Below are 24,415 nucleotides of genomic sequence, written 5' to 3'. Positions count from 1 at the left end.
ATGGATTGTATTAATTCCATTTTATTCTCTTATTTAGTTCCATAATTAAGGAGATATAGACGGTGTTAAGTAATCGCATAATCTCTGTTGATTAACATTTATGGGTTTTTTTTTTATATATATTTCTTGACATGTTTAGGCTGTTAATTTCTTTTTATTAATTCCATAATTAAGGAGATACGGAATATTAATCCCATATATAATATTCTTTTATTCACCATATATTTATGTTTTTGTTTATTTGTTCACATATTTAATTTGTTTACTTCTTATGATTCTAATACTTTACGTTTTGTATATGATTTTATAAAAAATAATAAGGCAGTGATATATTTCCTTGACCTCTAAAGATATGATTTTATCTTTTTTTTTTTTTTTTATGTGGACATGTATTTAAACAACAAAATTGTGAGGAAAGCTCTGCATACCAAGAGTAATCCCAGAACATGGTTTCCATGCACGTACGTTACTCATAAATTTTCCATTTTTAATTTTCATAGTACTATAAGAATATGTCATTATTTAAGGCAATATTGGTGACTATTTCATTTTTACTAATTAATTTCTTAATATAATCTCAAATTTCAGCTATATGTTTGACGACTGGCATGATGCACCGTTGACTGTTTTACCTTTAATTAAAGAGTTGATTAGTGATAACATCAGAATTTGGATGTACAGGTAATGGATTGAATTAACCATTTTATAAGATTAAAATATTGATTATAAGAAAATTAATATTGTGGTATATATGCTAATTATAATAATAAAGTGGTTTTTTTTTTTTAATCAGGACAAGTTACTTAGAAAAAGAAACTTTGATCTCGAATTTCAAGTACACCTAGTAATGATTCTTATAGTACAAAAGATTTATACTAGTTCATGTTTCGAAATAATACACAATTTTATAGTAGCAAAAGTAAAATTAAAGATTCAGAACTTTTCTGGACAAATGCTCTCTTGCTCCACCATGATGATGATGATGATGATGATGGTCGTGATCGTGAAAAATGAGAGTTAAAATTCCTACCAAACATAGAACTGAACCAACAAGAACCTTGTCATACCGCTCCACCCAGTGAAACTTCAGCTGACTTGCACCGTAGTATGAGAGAGCTACCAAAGAGGTCATCACAGTGATAGTGCTGCAAAAACATCAGCAAAAAAACATCATCATACACAACTGTAGTCCAAATAATTTCATTGGTTTTTTTTAAGACAAGTGACACTAATTCTTGACATCTTAAAATGCAAAATGTACTTCAGGCAGTGGATATTGGATATAAAGACAGGGGATGGATTGCTTACTACAGTAAAAGATAATTTCACGGAGCAACGGAATTTAAAACAAAGCAAATACAGTCATAATGAAAGGGACACCAAGGCTAGATGCATGGACTAAGGCAGCTTAGGATGATGCTTAAATATAGTAAAGTTAACCTGAAGTGAGGGCAGCAGAACTGGCCTGAATTTTTGGAGTTCCAACATATTATTGACCCAAGACCAAAGAAAATCCCCAGCATAATCTCATTTTAGCTAGCATCCAGTCAAAAGGTGATGTAAACTGATAACCAAAACCATTATTTTTTTCTTTCACATTTGTAATTATGTACGTAGTATTTTTAACCTGAAACTGATATGAACCTCATTGACAGAACTGACCTGTTTGACAGTCTCACGTTTCCCTTAAGATATTAATATAATCTGATTCCCAAGAATGCTAATGTATACAAATGCATAGTGAATTAGATATTAACATAATCTAATGTTATGTATACAAGTGCATACTGAAAAAAATATTAACATAATATGATTCCCAAGAATGTTAATGTACACCAAAATAAAAACAGAACTCATTCTTTCTTTCCAGCACATTATTTGGATCGTTAGGTTAAAAAGACCTGCGAATTAATGAAAATCAAGCATTGTACCTGAATAAAAGTACTATGATGGCTAGGACCATCATTGAGGATGAATTTCCAACAGCTAGAAAAACTGGAAGTGTAGTTGCACAGGGTGACAGTGCAGGAACTAGGACAAGTCCAGCGACAGCCATTTTTTCCATGGGCTGATGATGAGAATGACTATGGCCGCCCTTTCCTAAAAGAAACAGCAAGATGTAACTTCCGCCAAGTACTACAAGTAGCAAAGAAGCAAGCTTATGCACAGTTTCTTCCCCCGCAATGGTATTGGCCATGGTTACAGCTGTTATGCCAAGAAGTGCAGTAGATATCACATGTAAACATGCTCCAAACACAGCTGCATGAAGACAAGGTCAACTACAATGAGTGTCTAGTTATCAAAGGCATGCAAAGTCTTCTGAAAACTTAAAGCCATCTTAATATAGATGATACGTGGTAGCATGATAGAAAAAATCAGACAAATAAAAAAAAAAGGGTGCATCCACAATGTACAGTAAAAGTAATCTGCAGCTTTGCATTTCAGAAGATGCAATTGTCAGAATGTACGGGATTTACGGGTCTATGGGACAAGCTAAATTGACACCCACGCATGCAGAGAGATGCATGATTATGGATGCTCAAAGAGCCGTACATCATCAAAGTAGAGCTAGCTTGCATCAAACTTTCAAGTTCAAGTTTAAAGTTTAAGAGGCAGCAGATCTTTCATGATTTATACGAACTTACAAAGAATATAGATTGTCACGTGATAGCTAGAAAACACGGTGTATAGACTGTATTGTCTGTATATGGGCGTAGCACACTAGCACAGAGGCATTTTCAGTGAGGTGCACAGCTTTTTTCCACATAATTTTTTTTCCCACTTATTATCAGGTGTGCATTGCTCCAATAAGGTGCACTGAGGATCACCTTTGAGAGGACATGGTTTTATTTAGCTAAGCCCTTCTCCTGTACATGGGTGGCAGCCGTGGCACCCCCTTAGTGTACTATCTTCTTAAACTTTAATAGGCATTCTTCACTAAACCAATTAAAAAAAAAAGGAATAATAAAATTGTTTTATTTACAGGTTCAAAAGCAGAGTAGAACAGTAATCTACTTGCAGACAAACACATATCTCAGCCAAACTAGTAACACTCTCAAAGCAGGTTTTATTTACAGGTTCAAAAGCAGAGTAGAACAGTAATCTACTTGCAGACAAACATATATCTCAGCCAAACTAGTAACACTCTCAAAGCAGGGTAACCAAGTAATCTAGAGAACACACTGAAGTTGAGTATATAGAATACTGGAAGGTTGACAGAAAAAAAGAAAATTAGGTTGACTAGAGCAATGCTTTGTCAATCATAAGTTTTATAGCAACTAGTGCAAGGTCTCAGCTAATGTGGAATAATGATGATTGGAAGAGATTAGAGGAACTCAGTAAGCCATTATTGGAAATATAAAATTATGCAGGTAGCAAAGTTGTGACCAACAAATTTCTTTTTATTTATGGTTTACATATTTGCATTTGTCTCTGCTATCAAATAAATGTGATAAAAATAGTTAGCTGAATTGCTAATGGGGTCTTTTATTCCTGGGCTGGCATGTCCTAGTACTAGATTAGCCTTTTGATGTGGGTTTCTGATTCCATCTTGACCAAAATTGTGCAGTCATAATGTTTCATGACTCAAGGAGAAAGAAATTAAGAAAAGATTGGTGAATTTTATATACAAAGAACATACATACTTTGACATCAGGATGCAATATATGCTTTACCTTTCACTCATATTCTGGTGTTGGACCAGATTGCAATTCACTAAAGATTTATAGCTGAAACCAAGACAGAGGAGATTTTTCTTCTTTAATGGTGAACTCAAATTAAGAAGGGAAGAATTCTGGTTGCCCTATGATTTATAAATAATGAATAAACATGTAGATGTAAGGTATATCATACAAGATTGATGGTAGGGAAGAAATCATCATCCAACTCTCAAGTAACTCATCCTACTTGTATTATAACCAAGTAAAGACTCTAGTTAGTCTAGTACTAGTCAAACTTCTTTGAAGCTCCATCACACTGAATAAGCATATAAGGTCATACCAAAGATACAGAATCTCATGCAGCTAAAGGATTCAGAGCAAATATGAATATGAAGTTCCCCTTCTTCCTTCTCGGTGACATCTATCAGTCTATAAATTAGTAAAAGTCATGCTGGACCATCACTTATCAATCACTGAAAGGATTGCCTCTGGATTACTATTCTCACCCTAAAATAATATCATTTCAAGAAACCACTTGCTCCAAGTAGTAACAGAATAGGACAATATACACCATTTCCCCTAAAAACAATATTATTGATAAAGAGCAAAACTATATCTGCAAATCAATATTTGAACCCCATATAAACACTAGCATCCATTCTCAACCTAACCCTACCAACAATCTAAATTCTTTCACACTTTATATTCCCTTATGTACAAACAATCCATGGTCTCTTTTCTTTGAGAGATGAGGATCAACTTCTTTATACTTGAACAGCTTTTCTTTTGCCAGTTCCATACCTCAGGAGCTACTATGGACCTTCAATCCAAAAACTTTCACATTTTAGAATCATTTAAAAATATATACTACGTATATATAACTTTTTCTATGCACCATCATACAGATTTACAACATTTTCCATCTGGTAAATAGAGCTGAAAATACAAATACTAAGACGATCATCTTGCCTAAGGAGAAAAAATCCACAACCAAATCTAATCAATCACTTTATTAGAAATTTATAATCTCACAAATGTTGGACTTCAATGTGGATTTCAGAGAATAATTGAACATCTTAGATCACTCGCATTAGGAATAATGATCATCAAAACCCCTCAATACAACTTCTTCTTCCATAGTCCATGGCTCCATACCAACTCACAACAAATCTTAACAATGAACCACTAGTCCACTACACTATCGATGATACCTTTACCTACCAAAGAAGCCTCAAGAAACAACCATTGATTTCATCTAATGCCGAAAATCATCCGCTAGAAAATGGAAGTCTCTATATATTTTGTTGGAACAACAAGTGTGTAGTGTGTGAATTTTGTGAAAAAACTCAAAGTCCCACATTGGTGGGAAATGAGAGTTTTACTCTCTTTATAATATAGAGAGTGGGCTAAAGGGGTGTGGCCCTTGGGCTACCCACATTTTGTGGAGAGGGAGGACCTATATGGTAAACCATATATCACACACACGCGCGCCGAACCGAACCGAGCCGAGCCGGGCCGGGCCGGGTCGGGTTTGGGTTTGGGTTTGGGTTTGGGTTTGGGTTTGGGTTTGGGTTATTAAACAAACTTAATTTTTGTTACCGGTTTGATTAATATTCAGTTACAAAACGTTTTACTGTTTTGGTTTAAATTTTTCCGTTACATTGCTTGATTCTCGTTGCTGTTTTACTGCTAAACGTTGCACCGTTACACTGATTTAATGCCTTGATTCTTGCTTAACGGATACACTAATTGCAGTAAACGTTGCTAATCTTTCTCCCGTTTTCATGCTTAAGCTGTTACGTATCTTTACCTATAAAAGGACGGTTCCAGCTTTGTTTTTAAACACACAAAAAAATACAGAAAACCACTTTGCAAAATATATTTTCTCTTCCTCTCAAAACAGTCGAGCAGTTTCTTTCTGATTTTCTGGTGTTCCGTTGTCCGGTGGTTCGGTGCAAAACCGCCGGTATTTTATACTTGTGAAAGACTGTTTTATCCTTGGGGCATCCGGTTTGGTACGAGCTGCTTGCACAAGTTTGAGGCAGTGCCGCGAATGTTCTAAAGAGAGCGACATAGTCCGCGACTCAGTCTTATTCTCGGTAACATTGTTCTTACTATTTTATTTGTGCAATTCCGTTTATAACAATTTTAGAACACTCGTTTCTGCCTTCGTGAACACTATGTCTACCGAAGAAATGACTATGTCTGCTGACCTTAACAAGCCCTTTCGTTTTGAGGGCGCTCACTTTAAAAGATGGAAACAGAAAATGCAATTTTTCTTAACTGTCAAAAAGGTTAATTCTGCCTTAACAGCCCCTCGGCCATTTATTCCTGAAAATGCTCCTGAAGATGAATTAGCTTACTTGAATAGTGAAATCGAAACCTGGAATGAAACTGATTTCATGTGCAAAAACTATATACTTAATGGTCTGTCTGATAACCTCTATGACTATTATAATATGGAAAATACTGCTAAGGATTTGTGGGATGCCCTACAAAAAAGTATGATACTGAAGAAGCAGGTGCCAAAAAGTATGCTGTCAGTAGGTACCTAAAATTCCAGATGACTGATGATAAGTCCGTGGAAGTGCAGTCTCATGAGATAATTTCCGAAGGTATGGCCCTTGATGAACAATTTCAAATTGCTGTTATTATTGACAAGCTGCCTCCTTCCTGGAAAGATTTCAAAAATAATCTCAGGCATAAGACTAAGGAATTCTCCTTAGAGAGTTTGATCACTCGGCTACGTATAGAAGAAGAATCCAGAAAACAGGATCTAAAGGAAGAGATTTTACAAATCTCTGCTAATAATGCTACTAGGCGATCTGCTGCAGTACTTAAACCTGCTGGTAAGAATTTCAAACCTCAGAACCGGAAGAATAACTTCAATAAACCGAATGTTCAAAAGAACAATGGAAGACAACAGTCTCAACCCCCTAAGAATGGTACTGGTCAATTTCTGTGCTATCGGTGTGGAAAACCAGGCCATATGGCACGAAAGTGCAGGAACATGCCTAACCCTGTGCCTGCGCAGGCTAGCATGATTGAAGAGCCTTTTGTGGCTATGATTACTGAGATCAACCTTACTGGTGGATCAGATGGGTGGTGGATAGACACTGGTGCCACACGCCATGTCTGTTATGATCGTCGAATGTTTAAAACATACACTGAAAAGACCGATGATAAGAAAGTACTGTTGGGTGATTCCCATTCCACTAACATTGCTGGTATTGGAAATGTTGAGTTGAAGTTTACTTCTGGCAGGACTCTCATTCTGAAAGATGTGTTACACACTCCGGAAATGAGGAAGAATTTAGTTTCTGGTTTTTTGCTTAATAAGGCTGGTTTTATACAAACCATAGGTTCTGATTTGTTTACTTTAACTAAGAATGGAATATTTGTAGGAAAAGGATATGCTACTGATGGCATGTTTAAACTGAATGTTGAAGTTAATAAAATTTCTAATTCCGCTTATATGTTGTGTTCTACTATTAATGTTTGGCATACTAGACTTTGTCATGTGAACAAAAGACTCATAAAAAATATGAGCAATTTAGGCCTTATTCCAAATATCTCTCTCAATGACTTTGACAAATGTGATTCTTGTAGTCAGGCTAAGATTACAAAAACACCTCATAAATCAGTGATTAGAAACTCAGAACCATTAGACTTAATTCATTCGGATATTTGTGAACTAAATGGAACGTTGACCAGAAATGGACAACGATAATTTATCACCTTTATTGATGATTGTTCTGATTATACTTGTATTTATTTGATGAAAAATAAGAGTGATGCTTTTGAAATGTTTAAGTTGTTTATAACAGAGTTTGAGAATCAGTTTAACAAGAAAATAAAAAGATTACGAAGTGATCGTGGAACTGAGTATGATACTGATGCTTTTGTATAATTTTATAATTCACATGGTATCATACATGAAAGGACAGCTCCTTATTCCCCAGAAATGAATGGAAAGGCTGAAAGGAAAAACAGGACCTTTACAGAATTAGTAGTTGCTATTTCCTTATATTCTGGTTCTGCTGATCATTGGTGGGGTGAAATTCTACTAACTGTTTGTTATGTCTTAAACCGTATTCCAAAGACTAAGAGTAAGGTTTCTCCCTATGAAATACTTCGTAATAAACGACCTAACATTTCTTATTTCAGAACTTGGGGTTGTCTAGCATATGTTAGGATTCCTGATCCTAAAAGAGTTAAACTAGCTAGTAGAGCTTATGAATGTGTATTCATTGGATATGCTATTAACAGTAAGGCATATAGATTCTTTGATTTAAATGCTCGTGTAATTATTGAATCTAATGATGTTGATTTTTATGAGGACAGGTTTCCTTTTAAATCTAGAAATAGTGGGGGTTCGTCCACCTCTATTATTCCTAAAGTCAGGTCTAACTCACAAGAATTGGATGCTGAACCCGAACTAAGAAAGAGCAAGCGGGCTAGAGTAGCAAAAGACTTCGGCCCAGACTTTGTAGTTCTTAATGTAGAGGAGGATCCTTCTACCCTCCAAGAAGCTCTAACCTCAGTTGATGCAGATTTATGGCAAGAAGCCGTGAACGATGAAATGGACTCACTTGAGTCTAATCAAACTTGGCATCTAACTGAGTTGCCACCAGGCTGCAAGTCAATTGGTTGCAAATGGGTCCTAAAAAGAAAGCTGAAAGTTGATGGGACCGTTGATAAGTTCAAAGCCCGTTTGGTAGCTAAAGGCTACAGAGGGAGAATGTTGATTTCTTTGATACCTATTCACCTGTAACTAGAGTAACATCTATTAGAGTACTAATATCTCTTGCTTCTGTTTTTAATCTTGTAGTACATCAGATGGATGTAAAGACTGCATTCTTGAACGGTGAATTGGAAGAAGAAATCTACATGGATCAACCGGAAGGATTCGTTGTTCAAGGAAAAGAGCATCTGGTATGTAAGCTAGATAAATCTCTTTATGGTCTCAAACAAGCACCTAAACAATGGCATGAAAAATTTGATAACTTAGTCATCTCACATGGTTTTAAGATAAATGGTAGTGACAAATGCATATATGTAAAATTTGAGAATGACATATGCACTATAATTTGTCTATATGTGGATGACTTGTTAATTTTTGGCTCGAACATTCATGCTGTGAATGATGTAAAGCTATTGTTGAATGCTGAGTTTGACATGAAAGACCTAGGAGAGGCTAATGTAATCCTTGGAATTAAGATTACTAGGACAGAAAATGGAGTTTCTTTGGATCAATCTCATTACATTGAGAAAATCCTAAAGAAATATGGTTACTTTGACTGTAAACCTGCTAATACACCTTATGACTCCAGTGTTAAATTATTTAAGAACACTGGTGATGCCGTAAGGCAATCTGATTATGCGAGCATCATTGGCAGCCTTCGGTATGCCACTGATTGTACTAGACCCGACATTGCCTATGTCGTGGGATTGTTAGGCAGGTTTACTAGTTGTCCTGGTAATGAGCATTGGCATGCTATTGAAAGGGTCATGAGATACCTTAAGAGGACCATGAACCTAGGGTTGCATTATGAAAGGTTTCCAGCTGTACTAGAAGGCTATAGTGATGCTGACTGGAACACCTTATCAGATGACTCTAAGGCTACTAGTGGATATATTTTTTCTATAGCCGGTGGAGCTGTATCTTGGAAGTCTAAGAAACAGACTATTTTGGCTCAGTCCACCATGGAGTCAGAAATGATAGCACTAGCTACGGCTAGTGAAGAAGCAGGTTGGTTAAGAGGTCTGCTAGGTGAAATTCCCCTATGGGAAAAGCCATTACCGGCTGTCTTGATCCATTGCGATAGTACCGCGGCTATTGCAAAAGTTCAGAACCGTTATTACAACGGTAAGAGACGACAAATACGTCGTAAGCACAGCACTGTGAGAGAATATCTCTCTATCGGAATAACTTGGCTGATCCTTTGACGAAAGGATTAGCTAGGGAGAAAGTCCATTTTTCCTCTAAGAAAATGGGACTATTGCCATTGAAATGAACCACACATAATGGTAACCTAACCTATGAACTGGAGATCCCAAGAAATAGGTTCAAAGGGTAATAACAAGTTATGGTGTGATATGAGTTGAATATGTTCAAAAGACATAATTTCCTGAAGCGATCAAGGATGAGTTAATAGGAACTCTTAATGAAATCTATACTCCAATTTGGAGTGGAGTACCAAGCTACAGGAGTACTCTTGATAGATTCACCTATGTGAATGTGGAAGTTAGGCCGCTTCCTATGAAATGTGTGGCAGCATTTCTAGAGCATTCACTACACTGGGATAGACGTGCATGGCCGAAATAGCACGGGTCTAGAACAACACCAAGAGTAGGTTGTGTGTGGTACTTTGTCAGAGATAGAGTTCAAAACTTCGAGTCACCCTTGTTGAATCTGAATCGTACTCACTACGTAGAAGTTCAAGTTGAAAAACACTTCTGTTTATGCGCAACCTATATATGTATGGATTCTGCTCGAAAATGTTTTCAAAAAATTCAAGTGGGGGATTGTTGGAACAACAAGTGTGTAGTGTGTGAATTTTGTGAAAAAACTCAAAGTCCCACATTGGTGGGAAATGAGAGTTTTACTCTCTTTATAATATAGAGAGTGGGCTAAAGGGGTGTGGCCCTTGGGCTACCCACATTTTGTGGAGAGGGAGGACCTATATGGTAAACCATATATCACACACACGCGCGCCGAACCGAACCGAGCCGAGCCGGGCCGGGCTGGGTCGGGTCGGGTTTGGGTTTGGGTTTGGGTTATTAAACAAACTTAATTTTTGTTACCGGTTTGATTAATATTCAGTTACAAAACGTTTTACTGTTTTGGTTTAAATTTTTCCGTTACATTGCTTGATTCTCGTTGCTGTTTTACTGCTAAACGTTGCACCGTTACACTGATTTAATGCCTTGATTCTTGCTTAACGGATACACTAATTGCAGTAAACGTTGCTAATCTTTCTCCCGTTTTCATGCTTAAGCTGTTACGTATCTTTACCTATAAAAGGACGGTTCCAGCTTTGTTTTTAAACACACAAAAAAATACAGAAAACCACTTTGCAAAATATATTTTCTCTTCCTCTCAAAACAGTCGAGCAGTTTCTTTCTGATTTTCTGGTGTTCCGTTGTCCGGTGGTTCGGTGCAAAACCGCCGGTATTTTATACTTGTGAAAGACTGTTTTATCCTTGGGGCATCCGGTTTGGTACGAGCTGCTTGCACAAGTTTGAGGCAGTGCCGCGAATGTTCTAAAGAGAGCGACATAGTCCGCGACTCAGTCTTATTCTCGGTAACATTGTTCTTACTATTTTATTTGTGCAATTCCGTTTATAACATATTTCTTCCCACCTCCTATAATATCTAAGCTTGGAACTCAATATACCTTTCATTATGTGTAAATGCTAACCACCGATATCAAACTCTATAATTCCAAATCCTTGAAGAACTAAATCACATTATTAAAAACAAGCTACAAAGAATTATACAAACAATACATAGACTATACATAAATAAACAATATTAATACCATAAATGACGAGTAAATTGAGCAAATCAATGCAAAAATTAGACCAAACCCACAAGATTTAACAACATTTTAAGATAGATTTAGCTAGAAATAAAGAAACCCAATCACCAAAAATTACAAATTAATAGGAAAATGATGAAAAAAAAGGAACTTACTGACTAAAAGGGTGCGAGAAAGAGTCCATTTTTGGGCGCGACCAACGATGGAAAAGGGCAACCAATGAGTAGGAATGAAGGAATGAAGAAGGGAAACTGTTGCGATCCCTCCAATTGTTGATAAATCTTCAGGTCCTATGCTTTCAAATTTCATTTTTAAGATCACCCCACAAAATTTCTTGCCCTAATTTTACAAGTTTCAAACTTTAACAATTCCCAGATTTATTCCCAGATTTTCTCTCCCTTTCAGTGTTGCTCACGGAATCGACAATGATTTTGATTGAGTGTACTAAACTTTCATTTCCTGGGTTTTGATTTCTGGGTTGTGGCTTGTAATCGAAGCAAATTTACTACAAAAATAAATCCAATTAAATACTGAATTAATTGGATTTAACAAGATAAACCCAACAAGGCTAACATATCTAGACATGTACAGTAATTCGAAATACTAACAAAATTAACCATACAAAATTATAAGGTATTCCCTCCGTTTAAAAATATTTGCTCCACTTTTCCATTTTAGCCGTTTTTACATACTTGTTTCATTTCATTATTTGAAAAGTTTTTACAATATTAAATTAATTTCCCTCACATACATGATTATATTTTATTATTTTCATTTTTTTTTTCCTTCAATTCTTTCCACTACTTTTGTTTTTTTTCAAATTTTTATTCTTCCACATATCCCACTACTTTCTCCATATTTTATTATTTTCTCCATTTTTTCCTAAAACTCTATGCATGGAGAAATGGAGCAAATATAACTATTTAAAAATGGAGGGAATACTTCTTAATTCTTATTAGTTCCTAGTTCCTACCCCTCCGGCCCTTAATTTTTGTTTCCAGACGTTAAAACCTATTCACCTTTTCAGTAAATAAGTAACAAATAAATAATAATATCTCGTCAAAAAAAAATACGAAGTAGTAATAACTATTGGATTATACAAATCCAAATAATTCATTCCAAATTCAAGCACCAAGCACTACCCAACAATTACTACGTTCATAACGCCCAACTCCTCTCAAATTATTTTTACAGGGTAGAACTAACGAATTAAAGTAGGCTTTGGTGCATTGTTCACTAACTTACAAGCATAAAACTAATCCATTCACCTCATTTATTTTACTCTAACTCATTCCAATTTCCAATTACAATTGAGATTTATCTTTGCGACTTTGCTAACCAATTTATTTTTTATATATACTTTTTTGTTATCGCAGAAAGCCATAGATGTAATGTTAAAGATGGGATTCGATTCTAAAATTTGTGTGTCACCTTTAAAATTTTAACCAATTAAGCTAGTTGACATTTACGTACCAATGATATTATCAACATAAAATATAATGATCACTAAGATTATATAATTGATCTAGTTACATTACATGTGTAATCAATGCAGAGTCAATCATACACATGACCTAATGTGTAATTATTAAATATGGGTTTAATGTAAAAGCATTTGTGGTGATTAAAAAAAATTCAATATTTTTGTACTTCGCAATTTAACATATGCTCAGGGACACACGTTAGATAAATCAATATTAATATAGTGATGTTAAACTTTAGATCACGTCAATTTACGTTGAACCATTATTTGTTCGATCAATTTTACATGTGATTTGGATATGGTCAAAAAATTCAAGTCGGATCCATTTTGCAATTTGTACTACACTTGCCAAGGCGTTCAAGAGAAGCAACTAATGATTGTACTTGTTTAGGAGATTGGCGCCAAAAAGAAACCTTTCAGATATTCAGCAAAATGGAGCGCTAAAATTAGGGTTCCTCCGTTTACATTTGATTTCCCCCAATTTGCAAAATTCTACCCTCCAATTTCATTCTTCGTCATCAATTAGGGTTCTAGGAGAGAAGAAATTGGGCGAAAAATGCCGGAATTAAGCTGGAAGCACCACACTCTAATTCAGTCTCTACTCTCTCGTGGCCCTCTTAAGGCCGAAGAATTCAACAAAATTTTCGAGGGAGTTACTGGAAGAAACCCAGGTTTCAATTCTGCCCCCTTTAATTTTATTTTAATCTGAAATTATTGTGGTATGAAATTAGTATTGTGAACCCTAATTCCTCTGTAATTGTAACCGTTTTTTCAGGTTCTAATGACAAAATGTTTAACGATTATTTATTGAAGATTAATAAAGAGCTTTCCTTTGTTCAATTTGAGTTACGAGCGTGTAGGAATCAGTATGATGGTACAGTTTATTATGGCGTCGTCAACAATGTTGAAGATGAACAATCGAAGCTAGGGTCTAAGTACTCGGTTCCTCAAATTGCCTTTTATAAGGGCATTGTAAGCTTCATTTCCCTGTGAATTTCAGTGTTTTTCCTTCGATTTCTATGATTATAATTCTATGCCAATGTTTTGGTATTTGAGAGATTAATTGAACAATTGAATTGCTAATAATTACATTGTTGTGCTGTTGCTACTAATGCGGGTTTAGTTGTTGTCAAAGGTTATGCTTAAGCTATAAGAAATCGTTGGTTTTACGGAGTATCTATTTTAATTGACAAAGTATAATTCGTTGTATTATATTTGACCTTAGTAGTTTAGTGAATATATCAATGAATGGACAAATGTGAATTATTTTTAAAATGAATGTAGTGTTGCACAATTTTGGTCAAAGCAAAATGTCAAAATGTGAGTGTTATATATTTGGAAATGGATGGGGTAGTATGTTTGTGTTAATGTCATATTATAATGTGAATGTTCATAGTAGATTGAATGTGGAATGTATGGTTTTAAGCGGGAAATTTGCTGAGTGCTTGGGGTTGGCTGCTCCGTGTAGTGTGTAAGACATAATTTGGATGGTTTGGTATTAAAGTTGGCTGTTCACTGCAAGATAAAACCTGCATTTTTGCTTGTTGTGAAATGTATGGTGGAAACTGAAGTAAATACTCCTAAACTTTATGTTGAATTGCTAAGATTTGCTTTCATTTTCAAATGGCAGATAGAAGCAATTGCACAAGATACTGCAGGCCAAGGTTGCATCACTAATATTGATGCCCTCCATATAAGATTGGACAGTCAGGTTTGTAAACTTCACTGTGTGGATAACAGTTTTCAAATTTTGGAAAACTTATCAGGCGATTATTGTAGGAACTTCTTGTCATTTAATGATTCAATTGTAACACATGTATTTAATCTGTTCTTTCTTTCATTTATGATGGTCCCTTTACACCCCCCCCCCCCTCTTTTCCCTCTTTAGATTTGAGTGGGGTCTCAGGTCTAGGGGGAAAATATCATGAAAGAGATGGGGACAGTTGAATGGAGGGTGAGTTCCAGAATCAAGGTTTGCTAAACACAGATGTTTGTATCAACTGCACAATCTGCTATATACATGTGATCATTGGCCTTAAAAATAAGAGTAGTCCTAATTTACTAGCTTTACTTTGCTATGGGGAGAGGGATAGGGGTCAATTTGCTATGTTTACAGACTTGTAAAACTAATAACCTTTCTCTAGTGTTCCATATACTATTATATTTCCAGTCAGATGTTCTTGATTCTGTCTTTACTCTATAGCTCTCCCTTTTCTTAGTCAACTAGATAGATTTTGTCGTGGCATCTTTCTTATTCTAGTCCCACTCGTAGGCAACCTAATTCTGGTGGCTGACAATTGTTGTGGCTAAATGACAGATCCCTGGTGGCTCACAACCACTGTCAGAATCGCAATTTCAGGATGTGCCTCCTGCTCTGAGGAATTTTTCAATGTCTCAAAAAGAAAAGGCTCTTGAAGAGCTTGTTCATGATGGATGGCTCTCCAATGTAGATGGTAATATCGGACTTGGTATTAGATCATTCCTTGATCTCCGAAGTTGGTTCCGCTTAAACGAGATTCCTTCATGTGAGGTTTGCAATGAGGCTGGGGTGAAGGTGGGTTTTTTTTCTCTACGTTGAGTTTTTACTTTTGTTATTTTTTACGTCTGTATTTTATTTTACAGGGAAGTGAATTTTTTAACTTTTAAACTCGTTCAAAATAAGTTAATAAACATCTCTTTCTATAAAGTGATTATATATGTTCATGAGATGATGTGTGCTGTTTTAATGTATTAGCTGTATTAAACCTCTCACTTCTGCTATTAGTTTTTGTTTCTCTAAATTAAGGTAAATTATGTGATTACCATGTAAATGCAACTGGGATCTCAGCATTTTTTAAATTTTGGTTTTGTAGATCACATCTGATCTTAGTAGTCAATTGCTTATGTCAGAACTGAAGTGCTTTACATCGGTTTAAGTGGCTGCCATTCTTTTTGTCTTTGTTACTTCCCTAATCTGATATATTTAGGTGCAATTATTTTTTCTAATAGGCTGATTTATGCCCAAGTGAAGGCTGTCCCATCCGAATCCATAAGTACTGCCTCCTTAAGAAGTTTTCTCAAAGAACGGTAACACATCAGTTGTCAGGATTTTTTTTTTTTTTTTTTTTTTTTTTGGCAATCAGGCTATTCTTGTTAAATAAGCAACTCGTATTTATCATTTTCAGGCTGAAAAGGTTTGTCCTGGCTGTCATAATCCTTGGCCATATACAGTTACCAAAGCAGAAATGGTAGACACCAAGCGAGCCAACAGAAACCCAACCTTCAAACGGACCTTCTCAGAGAAAGAGGAGAAAGAATTCCCAGTCTCGGACACAGGAATCAGATGATGTAGGATCTGGTTCCTCTCGGACAACTAAATTGAGGAGATCTTCCCGCATTGGCTAACATTGCCGATGTCAACTGTTAGGCGCTTCTGGAGATTGGATGTTCTTAATGCATAGTTTTTTTGTTGTAAATAGTTTGGAATTTCGGAGGATGTCATTGTCTAAATCAAAATTGTGTTAGAAGGTAGGAAACTTAGCTGAAGATCGAACTTTGGGGATCAGTGGCGTCCTCTTGGCAAGAATGTTGAGGTTTGTTACCTTCCATCTATATATGATAGTTGTGCACTTAGCTAACCTACCTACATCTTTCCTTAGGGTTTTCATCATTTTGTAAAGGAATGGGTTTGAGTTATCACATTGATATGAGTATCACTTTCAAATTTACAAAAGTGAATCCATTTACTAGGAAAATCTATTTTCTTTTTTATTTTTTTTGGGCTAAATGTTTATTAATTATAATAGAATTATTTAAACAAATCAATATTCCATTGTTTTTTCATTTAAAAATGAGTACTTCGTAAGCCGTAACCACATAAATAAGGTTATACAGTTGTATGGAGCACGACCCATTATTTGTTTTGGGGGCCTAAAATTGTAGCATTTGATGTTGCATAAGGTCGCCTACAACTATTAGCAATGGAGGAATTATTGGAGGTTCAAATAAGTATGGAAGCAACAAGTGGGTTTAGGTTGTTTGGACTCACAAAAACCCTAGGTGGCGTTGATATATTCACATCGACAAATTTATCACAAATGAGAGTGGAGGATAGCTCAAGTGGTTAGACTTTCCTTCCCGATTCTAGGAGATCCTGAGATTGATTCTCACCCCCGTCATTTATCACAGATTATTTCCTCCATCCTCAATTGTTTACAATCATTATGTATACTTTAGAATCGGACTAAAAAGGGAAAATGAAGAAAATTATAAGTCACTAACTACTGTGAAGGACAAATATACAATCGGTTATATGTTGGAGACTTAAAACGACAAATCTATAGAGGTGACCAAAATTAGTCCGCCGGGCCGAAAAAAGAAAGGGTTTGGGTGCAAGATTTTGTATGATCAACTCTATGTCTCCAATATATTTGTGGAATAAAAAAAAAAAAAAAATCTTGCAAGTTTGTCGCAAACACCCACCTCCTCTTTGTTCTTTCACTCTTGAAAACCTTTGATAAGTGCGCAAAATTGAAGGCAATCAGAAACAAAGGCGTCGTAAACATGATTATTCCAGTTCGTTGCTTCACTTGCGGCAAGATAATCGTCTTTAGGGTTTAGGGTTTAGGGTTTAGGGTATAAGCTGGTGACCAATTATTTGATTAATTCTTCAATTAATTTTGGTGTTTGAATGTTTTTCAGGTCATTGGAAATAAATGGGACACTTACCTTGACCTTCTTCAAGCTGATTACACTGAAGGGTAATTTCACTTTAACTAATTCTTCTTCTGCATTATGCCTAATTTTATTGCTAAAATCCCACTTTACCATTAGTTTAGGGATTGAATTTCAACCCCTTTGATGAAATTATGTGCATAATTTAATGGGTTTCTTGTGATTTTGGTTTTTGAATTGTTCTTTAATCTTTATAAAGATTAGAGAGTGCAAATTTGGTTACTTTTACTGCTTAATGAACTTTGTATGTATTTAAGGCTCTTGTTTTCTTGCTTATTGAAATATGTCGTAGTATTTTCAATTCCTACTGTTTTCAACTATTTGGTTCTCGGGTTCGAATTGGGTTTGGGTAGTGCTGTTAGATTTTTCATGTTTTGGAATCAAATTAAGTTTGCATAAGAATAAGATTTAGTTACTTCTGTTTGCATTTGATTGGCATATATTCTGATCTAGGGATAGAAGTACTTCTGCATGCATTTGATCGTCTGAATGGCTGTGTGTGCTTGGATTCGATTGAATATAATCTCGACTTTGATATGTCTTTTTGCTGCTTCTTTGCCCTCATGCTCCCATATTGGGCAGCAACAGTAGATGTCAAAGAGGTCATAGCTGTCAGAGAATGAAGTGTGTGTGTGTGTGGGGGGGGGGGGGGGGATGGGGTGGTGATGATCTTTGGGTTGGGATTATATGTGTGTGTATGAATATACTCTTGTCGATCACATTTTGGGTTGGCTTATTGCTTTTGTGTGTTTGTGTTGTCATGGAAAGACCGAGGCTTAAAAATGTGGTGTGATATGCTATGCAACTTGTATGAGAGCTCTGTTTTCTTTCAAGTAGACCTGCATCGCTGCATAATTAACGATCCTAAGGATTTTTCTTTTTGCTGACATGAATGCATTATGCATTTTCACAGGGATGCCCTTGATGCATTGGGATTAGTCCGCTATTGTTGCAGGAGAATGCTGATGACCCACGTCGACTTGATTGAGAAGCTCTTGAACTACAACAGTAAGTTCTCTCATTTCACTTTCATACCTATATCAGCATATCTTGTGCTTGTTAGGCTTTGTTTTCAACTTTTCACCAGATATAAAGCTACAAATGTATCTATGTCGAATTTTGCTTTTGTAATCAAGTGTTCTTACTTACTCAGTCTACCCTTTTTCAAATCAATACCACCTAATATATTATGAGTGCCTATATTGAGAGAATTACCAAGATGTAAATTGATCTTAATGTCCAACTGAAAAATGATGGTTTAAGCTTTATAAGCTACAAATGGTGGATCTTTTCCTATTGATACACTGTTGTAAGGTCGTCTTATACTGATTCGTCCCCTGTTTCATACTTTCGTTTGGTTGATACTAATATGTTTATCTGATAGACAATGTATGAGAATCCATGAACAGGAACATGTACCAATCTATGAGAGAGCATCTTGTGTTTATGTTTCAATTTCTGTCCAATTTAGCAGAGCCTATTTTTTTTTACTTCCTCCAATTTGAGATTGAGTTCTCCCTTTCTTTCTTTTAAGGTTGCACAATGATGTGTTTTATTCTCTGTTTTCTATCATTCAGATTAATCTTCACTTTATATCTTTGTTTATAGACATTATATTATTATTATTATTATTATTATTAGAATTATGGTTTAAAGTTTTCATATAATTGCTCTCTGACCCGTATTATTTCTTGCAGCTCTAGACAAGTCTGATACTAGTTGATGAAGCTTTTGGGAGCAGTGGTAGAACTGTATAAGAATGACCATCTTTTGCTGAATAGTATTAGGGATTAATTTTGATGGATTCAAGATTTGAAGATTGCCATAGTTTAGGATGCAAGTATGAATCTTCTATTGTTTACATGAAGTTATGAAGTAATGCTCATCTACTACATTAATACAGCTTTTTATGTCATGTAAACTGTGACTGTTCTGTTTTCGGCTATTATATATGAAGTGCCTATTTGTTATTTCTTGAGTAATTCAATTTGAGACTGCATTAGTAAACATACAGTTCGGTTTCAAGTTTTCAGAAGGCTTTTTGTTGGAGACTTCGGTAAATTCTGTAATTTTTTGTGGACAAAAGAATAATGTTGTATGCTGTATGGTATATACTAGAGCTGTCAATTCAGGTAAACAGGTTGGCTTTGGGTCGGGTAAGAGTGGGTCGAGTCAACTCGAGTCGGGTCAATTCGAATTAATTCCACAACCTATGCGGATCGAGCTTGGGTTGGTCATGCTTGAGTTGGGTCACGTTGGGTCATACTTCTTATCGGGATTGGGTTAGATTTAGGTCGGGTTACATTCGGGTCGGGTAAACAATAGGTCGGGTTTAATTTGGGTTTTCACAGGTTAAAACGGGTTAGGGTAATTATCGGGTTCGAGTCGGGTTTGATTCAAGACAATAATTTGCGGGTTAGAATCAGGTCGGGTCATTCTCGGATTTGAGTCGGGTTTGATTCAAGTCAATAATTTGCGGATTATAATCAGGTCGGTCATTTTCAACTCGGTTTATTCTCGGGTTTAAGTCGGGTTTGGTTCAAGTTAATATTTTGCGGGTTATAATCAGGTTGGGTCATTTCCAAGTCGGGTCGTCATTCTCGGATTCAAGTCGGGTTATGTTCAAGTTAATAATTTGCAGGTTACAATCAGGTCAGGTCATTTCCAAGTCAGGTCATATTCGGGTTCAACTAACTATAAATAGATAATTATCATTTTTATCAAGCTAATTATTTCCTTTGACTATAATATATATGACAATATACTAAGGAACTATAGTCTATAATTTAGGAAGATAATTATCTCATTTGACCATACAACAAATATATATTATATTTAACTCTTAAATTCGAGGATGATGCTCCTTTCTTTTGCTGGCCTAGACCGACTTGATCTCCTTTGACAAAATGCTTTGATCAACAATAATAAGGTAGTCTAAATTGCATTTAAGTTGATTTGAAATCGGATCAGGAACAATTTGGGTTGAATTTAGGTCGGGTCAATAACAAGTCGCGTTAATTTCGAGTCGGGTTAGTAACAGATCGGGTTAAATTTTTGAGTCGGGTAAGTAATAGGTCTGGTAAAATTCGGTCGGGTCAATAACAAGTCGAGTTGAATTTGGGTTAGGTCAATAACAAGTCAGGTTGATTACGGGTCGGGTTTGTAAAATGTCGGGTTAAATTCAGGTCGGGTTAGGAACAGAACGGGTTAAATTCAAGTCAGGTTAGTAACAAGTCGGGTTAAATTCGGGTTTTGACGGGTTAAAAAGGGTTAGGGTCAATTTCGTTTCAAGTCGGGTTCGGTGCAAATTAATTAAATTGGCTATTGTAAACCGGTAAATCGGTGAAAGTTGTAAACCGGTAAGTTGGCCGTTTAACAGCAAATTGGATGGTTTCACACATCCAATTGGATTCCTGTAGGATATTAAAGACCATGTAAGTATTTCGCCATTTTTTTTTCGAGCAAAAAAAGACAAAAAAGTTCCAAAATAGAAGACTAATATCCACGCTTTTGAAAAATTTGGAGGTTTCGCGGACCGGTGTCGAAAAGTCTTGAAATTCTATGGGATACATCTCGGGGTCATATAATGCCGTTTGAAACCATATATGATCATTATTTGTTGTCATAAATGTTCGCGGTAGGCTTGATTTAACGAAATCGGTGTAAGTTGTAAACCGGTAAATTGGCCGTTTAAACACAAATTGGATGGTTCCACCAAACCAATTGGACTCCCGGAGGCTATTAGAGACCATAGTAAACACTTCGACAATTTTTATTTCCGGTCGAAAAAAAGTCAAAAAAAATCCAAAATTGAAGGCTAATATCCACGATTTTTGAGAAATTTTGGAGCTTTCGGGGCATGGTGTCGAAAAGTCTTGAAATTCTTGGGGATACATCTCGGGTCATATAATGCCGTTAGAAACCATATATGATCATTATTTGTTGTCATAAAATTTCGTAGTAGTCTTGAATAAATGAAATCGGTGCAAGTTCTAAAACGGTATATTGGTCGTTTAAAGGCAAATAGGATGGTTCCACCCACCCAATGGCACTCCTGGACGGTATTAGGGATCATGGGAAAAATTTCGGCAATTTTTATTTCTGGTCGAAAAAAAGTCAAAAATTTCAAAATTGAAGGCTAATATCCACGCTTTTTGAGAAATTTTGGAAGATTCAAGGCCTGGTGTCGAAAAGTCTTGAAATGCTAGGGGATACATCTCGGGGTCATATAATATCGTTTGAACCATTTATGATCGTTTTATGTTGTCATAAATGTTCGTGGTAGCCTTGAATTAATGAAATCGGTGCAAGTTGTAAATCGGTAAAGTGGTCGTTTAAAGGAAAATTGGATGGTTATATCCACTGAATTGCACTCCCGGAGAGTATTTGGGACCATGGTAAACATTTCAGCAATTTTTATTCCGAGAGAAAAAAAAAGTCAAAAAATACCAAAATTGAAGGCTAATATACACGTTTTTTGAAAAAAATTGAAGGTTACTTGACCTAGTGTAGAAAAATCTTGATATTTTAAAGCATACTTCTCAGGGTTCATATAATGCCGTTTGGGACCATGTATGATCATTATATTTTGTTATAAATGTTCATAATACGTTTGAGTTAATGAAATATGTGCAAGTTGTAAACCTTTAAATTGACCTTTTAAAGGCAATTTGGATGGTTCCACCAACCCAATTTGACTTGTGGAGGGTATTAGGGACCATGGTAAACATTTCGTCAATTTTTATTTTTTGGGCGAAAAACGTCAAAAAAATTCAAAAATTTAAGACTAATATCCACGTTTTTTGAGAAATTTTGAAGGTTTCAGGGCCCGGGGTCGAAAAGACTTGAAATTTTAGGTGATAAATCTCGGGGTCATATAATGCCGATTGGAACCATTTATGATGATTATATTTGTAATAAATGTTCGCGGTAGGCTTGATTTAACGAAATCGGTGTAAGTTGTAAACCGATAAATTGGCCGTTTAAACGCAAATTGGATAGTTCCACCAACCCAATAGGACTCCCGGAGGGTATTAGGGACCATAGTAAACACTTCGGCAATTTTTATTTCCGGTCGAAAAAAAGTCAAAAAAATCCAAAATTGAAGGCTAATATCCACGATTTTTGAGAAATTTTGATGGTTTCGGGGCATGGTGTCGAAAAGTCTTGAAATTCTAGGGGATACATCTCGGGGTCATATAATGTCGTTAGGAACTATATATGATCATTATTTATTGTCAAAAAATTTCGTTGTAGTCTTGAATAAATGAAATCGGTGCAAGTTGTAAAACGGTATATTGGTCGTTTAAAGGCAAATAGGATGGTTCCACCCACCCAATGGAACTCCGTGACTGTATTAGGGATCATGGGAAAACTTTCGGCAATTTTTATTTCCGGTCGAAAAAAAAGTCAAAAATTTCAAAATTGAAGGCTAATATCTATTTTTTTGAGAAATTTTGGAGGATTCAATGCCCGATGTCGAAAAGTATTTAAATGCTAGGGGATAAATCTCGGGGTCATATAATATCGTTTGAACCATTTATGATCGTTTTATGTTGTCATAAATGTTCGTGGTAGCCTTGAATTAATGAAATCGGTGCAAGTTGTAAATCGGTAAAGTGGTCGTTTAAAGGAAAATTGGATGGTTCTATCCACCGAATTGGACTCCCGGAGAGTATTTGGGACCATGGTAAACATTTCAGCAATTTTTATTCCGAGAGAAAAAAAAGTCAAAAAATACCAAAATTGAAGGCTAATTATACACGTATATTGAAAAAAATTGAAGGTTACTTGACCTAGTGTAGAAAAATCTTGATATTTTAGAAAATACTTCTCAGGCTTCATATAATGCCGTTTGGGACCATATATGATCATTATATGTTGTTATAAATGTTCATAATACGTTTGAGTTAATGAAATCTGTGCAAGTTGTAAACCTTTAAATTGACCGTTTAAAGGCAATTTGGATGGTTCCACCAACACAATTTGACTTGTGGAGGGTATTAGGGACTATGGTAAACATTTCGGCAATTTTTATTTTTCGGGCGAAAAACGTCAAAAAAATTCAAAAATTTAAGACTAATATCCACATTTTTTGAGATATTTTGAAGGTTTCGGGGCCCGGCGTCGAAAAATCTTGAAATTTTAGGGAATACATCTGGGGGTCATATAATGCCGATTGAAACCATTTATGATCATTATATGTTGTCGTAAAAGTTCGTGGTAGTCTTGTATAAATGAAATCGGTGCAAGTTGTAAAACGGTATATTGGTCGTTTAAAGGCAAATAGGATGGTTCCACCCACCCAATGGCACTCCTGGACGGTATTAGGGAACAAGGGAAACATTTCGGAAATTTTTATTTCCGGTCGAAAAAAAGTAAAAAATTTCAAATTTTAGGCTAATATCCACGCTTTTTGAGAAATTTTGGAAGATTCAAGGCTCGGTGTCGAAAAGTCTTGAAATGCTAGGGGATACATCTCGCGGTCATATAATATCGTTTGAATCATTTATGATCATTTTATGTTGTCATAAATGTTCGTGGTAGCTTTGAATTAATGAAATCGGTGCAAGTTGTAAATCGGTAAAGTGGTCGTTTAAAGGAAAATTGGATGGTTATATCCACTGAATTGCACTCCCGGAGAGTATTTGGAACCATGGTAAACATTTCAATAATTTTTATTCCGAGAGAAAAAAAAGTCAAAAAATACCAAAATTGAAAGCTAATATACACGTTTTTTTGAAAAAAATTGAAGGTTACTTGACCTAGTGTAGAAAAATCTTGATATTTTAGAGAATACTTCTCAGGGTCATATAATGCCGTTTGGGACCATATATGATCATTATATGTTGTTATAAATATTCATAATACGCTTGAGTTAATGAAATCTGTGCAAGTTGTAAACCTGTAAATTGACCGTTTAAAGGCAATTTGGATGGTTCCAACAACCCAATTTGACTTGCGGATGGTATTTGTTTCGGGGTTTTCTGATGTCCTGCGGGAGAGTTACAATTCCG

General features: G+C 35.6%; 3 protein-coding genes across 4 annotated transcripts; 2 read left to right on the top strand and 1 right to left on the bottom strand.

Moving 5' to 3' along the window:
* Positions 1–803: 803 nt before the first annotated feature.
* Positions 804–11,776, bottom strand: LOC110683498. Its single transcript, XM_021859884.1, has 3 exons — positions 11,359–11,776; positions 1,932–2,259; positions 804–1,145 (listed from the first exon to the last, which is right to left on the bottom strand). The coding sequence occupies exons 1-3, from the start codon at positions 11,510–11,512 to the stop codon at positions 926–928; spliced, it is 702 nt and encodes a 233-aa protein (XP_021715576.1). The 5' UTR covers positions 11,513–11,776; the 3' UTR covers positions 804–925.
* Positions 11,777–13,050: 1,274 nt separating this feature from the next.
* Positions 13,051–19,369, top strand: LOC110683496 (non-structural maintenance of chromosomes element 1 homolog). The gene is given in 10 exon segments (XM_021859881.1): positions 13,051–13,357; positions 13,462–13,658; positions 14,317–14,397; positions 15,004–15,240; positions 15,675–15,752; positions 15,851–15,921; positions 15,923–17,240; positions 17,367–17,425; positions 18,313–18,407; positions 19,097–19,369. Coding segments are annotated over 7 exon segments (927 nt in total). The 5' UTR covers positions 13,051–13,242; the 3' UTR covers positions 16,071–17,240; positions 17,367–17,425; positions 18,313–18,407; positions 19,097–19,369.
* LOC110683497 (DNA-directed RNA polymerases I, II, and III subunit RPABC5) lies at positions 17,119–19,369 on the top strand. Of its 2 annotated transcripts, none has more exons than XM_021859883.1 (4): positions 17,119–17,240; positions 17,367–17,425; positions 18,313–18,407; positions 19,097–19,369. In XM_021859883.1, the coding sequence occupies exons 1-4, from the start codon at positions 17,229–17,231 to the stop codon at positions 19,120–19,122; spliced, it is 192 nt and encodes a 63-aa protein (XP_021715575.1). In that variant the 5' UTR covers positions 17,119–17,228; the 3' UTR covers positions 19,123–19,369. The 2 variants fall into 2 exon arrangements, with proteins under 2 accessions (XP_021715575.1, XP_021715574.1); XM_021859882.1 differs by having other exon boundaries at positions 17,177–17,264.
* Positions 19,370–24,415: the final 5,046 nt, after the last annotated feature.

The sequence above is a fragment of the Chenopodium quinoa genome, unplaced genomic scaffold (assembly GCF_001683475.1).
Source record: "Chenopodium quinoa cultivar QQ74 unplaced genomic scaffold, ASM168347v1, whole genome shotgun sequence".
Taxonomy (NCBI): Eukaryota; Viridiplantae; Streptophyta; class Magnoliopsida; order Caryophyllales; family Amaranthaceae; genus Chenopodium; species Chenopodium quinoa.
The sequence above is the reverse complement of the archived record's forward strand: the minus strand, read 5'-3'. Positions and strand labels throughout refer to the sequence as shown.